Genomic DNA, 12,124 nt, shown 5'->3' with positions numbered 1-12,124 from the left:
AGGGATAGATAGATCAACCATGATTGAATGGCGGAGTAGACCGGATGGGCCGAATAGCCTAATTCTGCTCCTATCACTTATGACCTTATGACCTTATGATCCGTAGTCGGGATCGAACCCGGGTCTCTGGCGCTGTAAGGCAGCACCTCTACCGCTGCGCCACTGTGCCACAGCTATCTCCACATCCCCTTATTTACAACTCCCTCAACACCGCCTTGACACTCTTATAGTTAAACGCCTGCCAGTCTCCACCTTAACTATAATCAATGACTCAGCCCCTGGAGGCAGAGGTATTCAAAGATGTATCACCCTCTGAGACAAGAAATTCATCCTCACCTCTGTGAGGTGAGAGAGGCGATCCCCGTACATTAACACTGCCCTACACACACACTAGGGACCATTTACATTTATACCAAGCCAATTAACCTTCAAACCTGTACGTCTTTGGAGTGTGGGAGGAAACCGAAGATCTCAGAGAAAACCCACGCAGGTCACGTGGAGAACGTACAAACTCCATACAGACAGAACCCGTAGTCAGGATCGATCCCGGGTCTCTGGTGCTGTAAGGCAGCAACTCTACCACTGGTACACAAAAATGCTGGAGAAACTCAGCGGGTGCAGCAGCATCTATGGAGCGAAGGAAATAGGCGACGTTTCGGGCCGAAACCCTTCTTCACCACTGTGCCATTGCGCCATCTGACTATCCAGACTATCAGATCCTTACAGTATTAATAATGTCATATTTCTCCGTTCTTGATAACCACCCTGTTGACAATTCAGAAGAGAGCCATGTTAGTGGCTAATCATAGGATGCAGACAGGCAGAGAGGGTGAGTTGCATTTATTCACACTCTCTGCCTGAATGTGCATCCTATGATTCGCACTGAAGTCCTTCTCATTTCCTTGACCGTAGAACTTTTCACTAGTTGACTATTCCGAGTCTATAATAAAATCAAACGCTCATTTTTATAACCACAATGTCCTTAAAGTTTAAGGGTGCCATGCTGACACAGCAGTATAAAATGCATAGTAACACATTACCCAATTTGGTGAATCGAGGAGCAGAGGACAAGGGGAAAAGATTTAATAGGAATCTGAGGGGTAACATTTTCACACAAGGGGTGATGGGTGTGTGGAACATGCTGCCAGAGGAGGTAATTGGGGCAGGTACTATCCCGACATTTAAGAAACAGTTAGACAGATACATGGTTAGGGCAGGTTTGGAGAGATATGGACCAAATGCTGGCTGGTGGGACCAGTGTAGCTGCAACATGTTGGGCGATGTGGGCCAGCTGGGCCGAGGAGCCAGTTTCCACTATGACTCTGTGACTCTATGAAAAAAGTTACTAACTTAATCTGGCTTCTTCATTTGCAGAAAGAAATCGATCTTACATCATCTCATCCTTCACCGAGACCAAAGCACTGGACATGCTCATCAAATTTTGCCTAGATTTTGTTGAGTATCTTTTCAAAAGCCCTACACGAAACAATACTTGACCCATACTTGATGCAGCCGGTTAATACAAACTTTTATTAGACAGAAATAGCTTAGATTTTAGGTTCAAAGCAGCACAGCAGTTCAGTTTAGTTTATGCCACGTGTACCGAGAGACAGTGAAAAGCTTTTGTTGCGTGCTATCCTGTCAGAAATACATGATTACAGTCGAGCCATTTACAATGTACAGATACACGATGAGGGAATATCATATTTAAAGTAGGAAAAGTTGCTGATGGAGTAGAGATTTTCAGGGGGTTGAGAGAAATGAGAGGAGTAGAGGTATCAGGGGTTATGGGGAGAAGGCAGGAGAATAGGGTTAGGAGGGAGAGATAGATCAGCCATGATTGAATGGCAGAGTATGTTTGATGGGCCGAATGGCCTAATTCTGCTCCTATCACTTATGACCTTATGGGATTTAAGAGTGTGGAGCGATTGCAATATGTGATTGTAGATCTACTTCTGTGGATAGCACGCAAATAGTCGTCTGGGTTGGTAAAATATGAAGGTTTCATTTGTAACTTTGGAGGGATAAGGACCAAACGCAGGCAGGTGGGACTAGTGTAGCTGGGACATGTTGGCCGGTGTGGGCAAGTTGGGCCGAAGGGCCTGTTTCCACACTGTATCACTCTCTATAGCTCTATTGGCTGCATGGGTAGATCTTCTTTGAGTTAATTTACCAATTAGTCTGGTCGCTTTATTTGACGTTTCTAGTTTCACTGAAATGTCTCCCAGGTTTGCACTGAGACAAAATAATATTTTGGTTTCCTGTTCTCCCACCACCATATTGTTCTCAATCCCTGGAGCCCAAGTTCTTTGCTCGCTGGATTCCCAAGTCCGATTTACCTTTCTACTCTTCCCTTTCCCCGAGCCTTCCAATATCTCAAGCCCTCCTCTTTCCCCCCTTATTCTCCTTGCTGCTTGTTCTCCTTTGCCCCACCCTCTTCACTGTTGCCAGGTTCAAGGGCCTATCCCACTTGGGCATCATTTGCGAGTCATTTACGCTACATAATTTACGCGTAATTTACGAGATGCGCCCGTGGTGTGCATTACGCATGCATGGTGCGAAGTGACATAGGCAGTGGCCCACGGTCGCGCGCGGCGCCCCAGGATTTTGGGATGTACAAAATCTTCGTGCACCATCTGCGTGACGCGCAAATGATGCCCAGGTGGGACAGGCCCTTAACGCTCTGCTTAGATCGTGTTACAAAGCCCGTCATGTGTCTCCCTCCCTCCTACCCATCTTTGCCTGCTCCACCCACATCCCATTTCAGCTCTTTTCGAAGATGGCCTCTCCAATTTGGGATGCTGAGAAGCTGGCCCTATCTCCTCCTTCTCCTCACTGCGCTCTCTTCTTCTCATACCCCAGTCTGCTCCCGTGAAGGCGTCTCTATGTCACCTTTATTGAACGAGATTGGGACCTGATCTCCATGAGTGTGCAACGTTCACTGCACCTAGTTCCTCCCAGCTCCAGTGAGGCTGGCTTGCATCTCAAAGGTCTCTCAGTTCCTATACAACCCACACAGATACAACAAGAGACAAATGAGTCGCATTTACCCTAAGGGGACGAGAATGGATTCCTCAAACTACATGCCTCATGTCTTCTGGAATACTGGCTGTCAGATGGTGGCCCTGAACTTCCAGACAGCAGGTGAGTTTCAAAGCCGAGATTGGTTTCAGGCCCTTGGTTCCTTGTCATTAAAAGCTGGATCATAGAAGGAAGGAAAGATGCGTCTGGCATGGTTCATAGTGTAAAACTTAGTCAGAGGTTTAAGGTGAAGGGGAAAAGATTTATTAGGAATCTGAGGGGTAACTTTTTCACACAGAGTGGGTGTCTGGAACAAGCTGCCAGAGGAGGTAGTTGAGGCAGGGCTATCCCAATGTTAACGAAACAGTTAGACAGGTACATGGATAGGACAGGTTTGGAATGATATGGGCCAAACGCAGGCAGGTGGGATTAGTGTAGCTGGGACATGTTGGGCGGTGTGTGCAAGTTGGGTCGAGGGGCCTGTTTCCACACTGTATCGCTCTATGACTCTATGCTTTAAAGGAGGAGAGAATTGTGCCAAGGTTTGGGGAGGCGGGAGGATTATGGAGACGAGTGAGGGCCCATGTGATGGACATTGGATATATTGGTAAGTGATAGCACAGTAAAAATTAATTAAAAGGTTGAAGCAGATAAATGAAGGAAGTAGATTAAAGAGCAAATGCATCAGGTTAATGAACGGTTAATTGAAGTTAAAGTTTAGGTTAACTAATGCTTCATTAGGAGAAGCAATGAGATTAACATAGGAATAATAACAATAAAGTTATTTATGTGACGCCTGATAATATCGAAGTTAGCTATCTCTCTCCAATCTAGGTATCATTCTGGTCATTTGAATTCTTGTCATTGAGCACAGAAAACCACCAGGGGAGCCGCACGATGGGCAGCCCCGCCAACAGTCTGTCTGTTTTTTCGTCTTTTAATTTTTTTTGAGAGTGTTAAAAGTTCATGTAAATGGTTGGTTTTATGTGGGGGAGGGGTGGGAATCGGGTGAAACTTTTTTTCAGTTTCTTACCTTACCGGAGGTGCAATTATTTTCCGGATCGCGTTCTCCAGTCGCTCTGCGGCCTACCATCGATGGAGCTGGAGGCCTCCTTGGACTGACCTTGGGGGCCCCACCGTGGGCCGTGGACTTACATCGGAGCCGATCCCTTGCCTGGGAACGCTCCGACAGCGGCCTGCGGACTTTACATCGGGAGCTCGCAGTCTCGGGAGAGGCCGTGGATGTCGGGAAGTTCCAACGTCACGGAAGGTTCGACCAGCCCCGGCGCGGGGTCCGATCGCCGGCGCAGGGGAGCTTTCATCCCCCCGATGCAGGAGCTAATCGCCCTGATGCGGCAGGCCAAACCGCCTCCGGCTACGGGAGTCAAGATCGTCCCGTCAACGGATGGCTCGAGGCCCCCGACTGTGGGAGAGCAAAGGGAAGAGATTGAACTTTTTTTCACCTTCCATCACAGAGAGGAATGTGGAGGAGTCACTGTGGTGGATGTTTATGTTAAAATGTGTTTTGTGTGTTCTGTTGCTTTATATTTGTATGACTGACTTGGCAAATGAAATTCCTCGTATGTTGCAAAACATACTTGGCTAATAAAGTATTATTGTGATTGTGATTGTGATTGAAAAGACGGCACTGTGTCGCAGCGGTAGAGTTGCTGCCTTACAGCTCCAGAGACCCAGGTTCGATCCTAACTACGGGTGTTGTCTGTATTGAGTTTTGTACGTTCTCCCCATGACTGCGTGGGTTTTCTCCTGATGCTCCAGTTTCCTCCCACACTCCAAAGACGTACAGGTTTGTAGGTTAATTGGCTTGGTATCATTGTAAATTGTCCCCAGTGTGTGTAGGACAGTGTGAGTGTGCAGGTCGGCGCATACTCGATGGGCTGAAGGGCCTGCTCTGTATCTCCAAAATTAAAACCTAAACTATTTTGAGGAAGACCAGGGAAAAGGATTAAAACTAGAGTTAACAATAGAGTATCAATAGAGTATTCAGCCCACCGAGTACCTGATGCAGGTATAGAGTCATGGAGTTATACAGCACAACAAACAGGCCCTGCGGCTCACTCCATCATGCCAACCAAGATGTTTGTCTGATCTAGTCTCATTTGCCCTGAGTTTACCCTATATCCCTCAAAATCTTTCCTATCCATGTACCTGTTCTCATGTCTTTTAAACTTTAACTCTTAGTTTTAAAAACACAGCGCAGAAATAGGCCCTTCGGCCCACCAAGTCCGCACCGACCAGCGATCCCCGCACATTAACACTATCCTACACACACTGGGGACAATTTACACTTATACCAGGTTTCCAAACCCAGGCCAATTTACCTACAAACCTGTACGTCTTTGGGGTATGGGAGGAAACCGAAGATCTCGGAGAAAACCCACGTGGGTCAAGGTTCAAGGTTCAAAGTTCAAGGTCTTTTATTGTCACGGGGAGAACGTACAGACAGCACACGTGGTCGCTGTCGGGATGGAACCCGGGTCTCCGGCGCTGCAAGCGCTGTAAGGCAGCAACTTTACCGCTTTGCCACCGTGACGCCCATTTAATTGTACTCACCTCTACAGCTTCTTCTGGCAGCTCGTTTCACGTACCCACCATCCTCAGTCTGACCCCCAACATCACCTATCCATGTTCTCCTGAGATACTTGCCTAACCGCTGAGTTACTCCAGCACTTTGTGTCTTTCTCTGTGTGAAGATGCTGCCTCTCAACTCTCTTTTAAATCATTCCCCACTTACCTTAAATCAATGCCAATACAAAGTTTTAGTATCCCCTATAAGCTGGGGAAAAGACTTTGTAACCTTTCACTTTATCTATCTATGCTCCTCAGGATTTTACATCTATTGATAAGAACCTCAACATCCTGCACACCATTGAAAAAATTCCTTATCATTCAATCCTGATATCCTGATGAATCTTGTCTGCCATCTTTCCAGCTTAATAACATTGTTCCGACAGTGGGGTGACCAGACTGCACACAGTACTCCAAGTGTAGTCTCATCTACGACTTGTTCAGTTACAACATGACATCCCAACTCCTGTGCTCATTGCCCTGACTGATAAAAACAAGCATGGCAGATACGTTCATCGTCACCCCATCTGCCCGTATCACCACTTTCATGCAACCATGCTCCTACATCCCTAGATCTCAAGTTCAAGTATCAAGTTTACATGTGTTGTCACATGCACCAATTGGTACAGTGAGATTTGAGTTACCATACAGCCATACGAATAAAAAGAACACAACACACGATAGAATTTAACATAGACATCCCCACACAGCGGAATCAAAGTTTCCCACTGTGAGGGAAGGCACCAAAGTTCAGTCCTCCTCCTCTTTGTTGTTCACCCGTGGTCGGGGCCTCCCGAGCCCCCCGCAGTCACCGCTACAGGCGGCCCGATGTTCAGGCCCTCTCGCCGGGATGATGGAATTCTGACGGCGGAACGGAAGAACATTCTCAGCGGCTCTCTGTTCTAGGGCACTGTCCAGGCCCGACTGTTAAATGTGCATGTCCTACCCTGGTTGAATTAATTTAATTTAATTTAATTTAATGTATCGAAATGCTTGTCGGAGTTAAATTCCATTTGCCATTTCTTCACCAACCTCTCCAGTTCAACTACATAGAATAGAATAAAAAACCTTTTATTGTCATTCAAACAGCTTGGTTTGAACGAAATTGTATTTTTTCAGCCTTAACATTACAAAAAACCCAAGACCCACACTTAACACAATTTACACAAACATCCATCACAGTGAATCTCCAACACCTCCTCACTGTGATGGAAGGCAAAAGTCTTATCTCTTCCCTTTGTTCTTCTCCCGCGGTCCAGCAGTCCAACTACTGCGTCGAGGCGACTGGGGCTCCCGATGTTAAAGCCCCCGGCGGGCGATGGTAAGTACCACGGCCGTTATGCCGCGCCGGGCGACGTTAGGCCCCACTCCAAGTCATTTCACCCTGCGATTCCCGTGGGAGAAGTTGCCGTTTTGGGAGCTCCGAAAAGCGGTCTCCCACCAGGGACCTGCTGCATATGCAGAGTCTTCTTCACAGGCTCAATATCATATGTATACCTCTATAGCTGTGTGTAGGAAGGAACTGCAGATGCTGGTTTAAACCGAAGATAGAAACAAAATGCTGGAGTAACTCAGTGGGACAGGCAGCATCTCCAGGTAAAAAGAATAGCGGACGTTTCGGGTCGACACACTTATTCTAAGTCTGAAGAAGGGTCTTGAACCGAAACGTCACCCATTCCTTCTCTCCAGAGATGCTGCCTGTCCCACTGAGTTACTCCAGCATTTTGTTTCTATCTTCGGTTTAAACCAGCATCTGCAGTTCCTTCCTACACACAGCTATAGAGATATACATATGATATTGAGCCTGTGAAGAAGACTCTGCATATGCAGCAGGTCCCTGGTGGGAGACCGCTTTTCGGAGCTCCCAAAACGGCAACTTCTCCCGTGGGAATCGTGGGGTGAAATTACTCGGAGCGGGTCCTAACATCGCCCCGCGCGGCATAACGGCCGTGGGACTTACCATCGCCCGCCGGGGGCTTTAACATCGGGAGTCCCAGTTCGCCTCGACGCAGCAGTTGGACTGCTGGACCGCGGGAGAAGAACAAAGGGAAGAGATAAGACTTTTGCCGTCCATCACCGATGCAGGTGTCACTACTGCTGATCCTGCACCCTCGGTTGCGATCTCTGATATGGTCCTCGGTGTACAATTACTGACCCAGTAGCTCCAAATGTTCGAAACATTCGAAAAACGTTCCCAATGTTGGGCGAGTCCAGAAACAGGGGCCTCAGTCTTCGAATAAAGGGGAGGCCTTTGAAGACTGAGGTGAGAAAAAACTTTTTTTTGTTGAGAATTTGTGGAATTCCCTGCCACAGAGGGCAGTGGAGGCCAAATCACTGGATGGATTTAAGAGAGAGTTAGATAGAGTTCTAGGGGCTGGTGGAATCAAGGGAGAAGGCAGGCACGGGTTATTGATTGGGGATGATCAGCCATGATCACAATGAATGGCGGTGCTGGCTCGAAGGGCCGAATGGCCTCCTCCTGCACCAACTTTCTATGTTTCTATGTAAAACTAATCAGGTATTTCAGACAGTCTTCAATTTGGTAGACTTCTTGATTGAGATTCGATGATTTTCTCTGCTTCATTCCTTTAGATATCCCCATGCAGCTGAACAATTCATGCTTCGAGTTCAATGGTCGTTGTGGCTACATTCTGAAGCATAAACTGCTGCGATGCCTGGACAAGAAGTTTGACCCTTTCACCGAAGATCAGATAGATGTGGTCGCACCAAGCACGTTGTCCATTTTGGTAACGCTTGCATTTTATAACACTTCAAGAGTTGTTACTTTCACCAATGTTCCACGAGTGAGTTACGGAACATTAAAGGGATTCCCTCTTCAAACACCAGCTGTTTTAGATACTGTCTTTTCCTTGTAAGGTTCAGGATAAGGCTTGATGGGGCTGTCCCACTGTACGAGCTCATTCAAGAGTTCTCCCGAGTTTCCCCTGATTCGAACTCGGAGAATTACGGTAATAGCTGCTCGTAGATACTCGGGGCTCTCGTGAACATTTTTCAACATGTTTTCACGAGCTTACCGCCTTTCCCGAGTACCTGCCGTTAGCGTTACGAGCCGCTAAGAGACATCCCCGAACTCCGACGAACCCGCTACGTACATTCTGCGTGCTTACCACGAGTTTGATTTTTTTTTAAACTCGTGAGAGCTCTTGAATTACCTTGTACAGTGGGACAGGCCCTTAACTCAGCGGGCCAGGCAGCATCTCTGGAGAGAAGGAATGGGTGACGTTTCGGGTCGAGACCCTTCTTCAAACTGAGAATCAAGGGAGAGGGAGACAAAGAGATAAGGAAGGGCAAGGTGTGAAAACGAGGCATCAAAGGAGTTGAAGTTCAAGGACAATGTAGAATAGATCATTGTTAGCTGAGAGAAGGTGACAAGAAAGAAAACAGAGATAAAATATAATGGGGGACAGTCAGACTGGTTGGAGAACTGGGAAGGGGAGGGATGGAGAGAGAGGGGGAGCAAGGGTTACTTGAAGTTAGAGAAGTCAATGTTCATACTGCTGGGGTGTAAGCAAAATATGAGGTGCTGTTCCTCCAATTTGCGCTGGGCCTCACTCTGACAAAGGAGGAGGCCCAGGACAGAAAGGTCAATGTGGGAATGGGTGGGAGGAGGAGTTAAAGTGTTTGTCAACCGGGAGATCAGGTAGGTTTAGGCGGGCTGAGCGGAGGTGTTCAGCGAAACGATCGCCGAGCCTGCCCTGGGTGTCGGGGAAACATCTCCACTCGGGAGTGGGGAATCTTTGACTTGCCTTTCCAAAATAATCTGCTTTTACCGGATGCATTTAAGAAGGTGTGGATAGATTTCTAGATATAAAAGGCAGCAAGGAGGGTGGGGAGAGAGTAGGAGCGTGGCACTGAAATAGGGGATAAGCCATGTTCCCTTTGAATTGCCAGGCAGCTTGAAGGACAAATCTCAAAATTTGAATCAGCAGGTCACCCAAACCTTGTTGATTCCTGAATGTGATGACTCTTTGTGGGTTAACTATCTGTGATTGAGTCATCTGCCTCTTGTAATGAAGACATCGCTTCCTTTCCAGTTGGCAGCAAACATTACCCCTAACCTGGCCATCCAATGTTTCACCCCATCCCATGCTTTGCCCTTAATAGGATGCAATTTGACCGGTCTATTAATACAACACTCTTCAAACAAAACTTGCACCTAAGCTGATGTTAGGGCGACTGAGAGGCGGGATTTCAGAAATGTCTTGAAGGACAAACGACTAGTTTAGTTTTCAGTTTAGTTTAGTTTAGAGATACGCCGCCGAAACAGGCCCTTCGGCCCACCGAGTCCGCGCCGACCAGCGATCCACACACACTAACACTACCCTACACACACTGGGGGCAATTTACAAATTTACCGAAGCCAATTAACCTACTAACCTGTACGTCTTTGGAGTGTGGGAGGAAACCGAAGATCTTGGAGAAAACCCAAGTGGTCACAGGGAGAACGTACAAACTCCGTACAGACAGCACCCGTAGCCAGGATTGAACCCGGGTCTCTGCCGCTGTAAGGCAGCAACTCTACCGCTGCACCACCACAGTAGAGAGGGAGATTTTATTTCGGGGGGTGGGGGGGGGGGGGAGTTGAGAGTGGTGGTACTGGTGGTACACAGTGATCTTGAAGGATATCAAATAAAAATGCAGATGCTGAAAATCTAAAGTAAAAGAACAAAATGCAATGATCTTGAATGTGATCAGGCCGATGATTACAAAATTGAGGCAATGCCATTGAATGCTTTAGAGACATGCATTGTCTTTGCCCTTGCTATGAGTGCGTATCTATTTTGATTGAAGGGAATCAGAAGGTCATCCGCAGGTTGTAAATCAGGAAGGGGGCAGAGATGAAGATTGCGTACATATCTATATTCGTGGCTTTACCTCCAGCAATGATCCATGTTACAGTGAGCAGCATTGTCTCTTTTGTGAGGTTCATGATGGCTGGAAAGGAGGTGGGGGTGGGCCAAGGCCTGGCAACTGTAAAGGTGAGAGGGGTGGTGTTTTATTTGGCCGATGGTTGGGCAAACACGAAGAAGGGTTATACGAAGAAGGCAGTAAGATTGGGTGAAGAGGGAGGGATAGATCAGCCATGATTGAATGGTGGAGTGGACTTGATGGGCTGAATGGTCTAAATCTGCTCCTGTCACATGAATGTGAATTTAACCCTTGCTGCTTTCTGTTACAGGTTAAATCAGGGCAGTTTCTTTCGGATCGGAACTGTAAATTCTATGTTGAAGTGGAATTGTTTGGGCTTCCAAATGACCCTCGGCAGAAGTTCAGGACCAAGTTGACCTGTGAGCAAAATTCCATCAACCCTCAGTGGAGGGATGAGGAACCGTTTGTTTTTGAAAAGGTACAGTGCTGACGGGGACACCGTTGTAACACGCGCAGTGTTGCCCTCCGCTTCTTCACTCCCAACCCCATTGACTCAAACTCAGCCCACTTGCTCATCAGCCAGACCCCAGGTCCTGAACGGGACAAGCTCATGACACTCAATCCCCACCCCAGCCGGGCTCATTGGGCCTAACCGATTCCTGATTAGTGCGGGCATCAGGGGTTATGGGGAGAAGGCAGTAGAATGGGGTTAGGAGGGAGAGATAGATCAGCCAGGATTGAATGGCAGAGTAGACTTAATGGGCTGAATGGCCTAATTCTGCTCCTATCACCAGCTCTCCCAGTGAAACTGTGAGTGAGCTGCCAGCTCCAATGTCCCACTGGAGCCCAGACCCTAATGCTCATATGGGACATCCTCCACTCAATCCACAAGTAACTCTTGCTTTTCCACTCTCTCCATCCCCTCCCCCTTCCCAGTTCTCCGACCATTCTTCCTGTCTCCGACAACATTTGATCTCTGTTTGCTTTGTTGTTATTAGCTTCTCCCAGCTAACAGTAATCACCTACATTTTCCTGGATCTCCATTCCCTTTGTCCAACCTTACACTTCCTTATCTATCTGTCTGTCTGTCTGTCTATCTGTCTGTCTGTCTGTCTGTCTGTCTGTCTGTCTGTCTGTCTGTCTGTCTGTCTGTCTGTCTGTCTGTCTGTCTGTCTGTCTATCTATCTCCCACTCCCCCGACATCAGTCTGAAGAATGGTCTCGACCCGATACATCACCCATTCCTTCTCTACAAGGTTGCTGCCTGTCCCGCTGAGTTACTCCAGCATTTTGTGTCTGTCCACATTTTAACTTGTTGGATCGCAGGTGAGCTAAAACCCACACAAATCTCTGTGAGCCAGGTTTGTGTGCACTCTGTCCTACCAGCTAGCTATTGGACCCTTGGTCTCCAACCCATGTGAGCCACCTCATTCGACACGTGAGCCGTCTTGCATTTTAGTTGGCATTGGACCCCAGTCCTCTCTGTAGAATGTGAAAGAGATAAGCCAAGCTAACCACACCATGTATCTACACACTGCAATGGCTCGATTATAATCATTTCTGCTGACTGGATAGCAGGCAACTAAAGCTTTGGTCACGGGGAGATCACGGTGGCGCAGCGGTAG

At 47.6% G+C, this 12,124-nt stretch overlaps 1 protein-coding gene across 1 annotated transcript in view; it reads left to right on the top strand.

Moving 5' to 3' along the window:
• plcb2 (phospholipase C beta 2) overlaps positions 1 to 12,124 on the top strand; it is a 142,581-nt gene that overhangs the window by 68,986 nt on the left and 61,471 nt on the right. Inside the window, exons 17-20 of the mRNA XM_033026598.1 lie at positions 1,375 to 1,459; positions 3,020 to 3,144; positions 8,203 to 8,357; positions 10,811 to 10,978. Coding sequence (XP_032882489.1) covers positions 1,375 to 1,459; positions 3,020 to 3,144; positions 8,203 to 8,357; positions 10,811 to 10,978 — 533 coding nt within the window. The remainder of the gene's footprint in view (positions 1 to 1,374; positions 1,460 to 3,019; positions 3,145 to 8,202; positions 8,358 to 10,810; positions 10,979 to 12,124) is intronic.

This window comes from Amblyraja radiata, chromosome 9, assembly GCF_010909765.2.
Source record: "Amblyraja radiata isolate CabotCenter1 chromosome 9, sAmbRad1.1.pri, whole genome shotgun sequence".
Classification (NCBI taxonomy): Eukaryota; Metazoa; Chordata; class Chondrichthyes; order Rajiformes; family Rajidae; genus Amblyraja; species Amblyraja radiata.
This window is presented reverse-complemented; position numbering and strand designations above follow the sequence as displayed.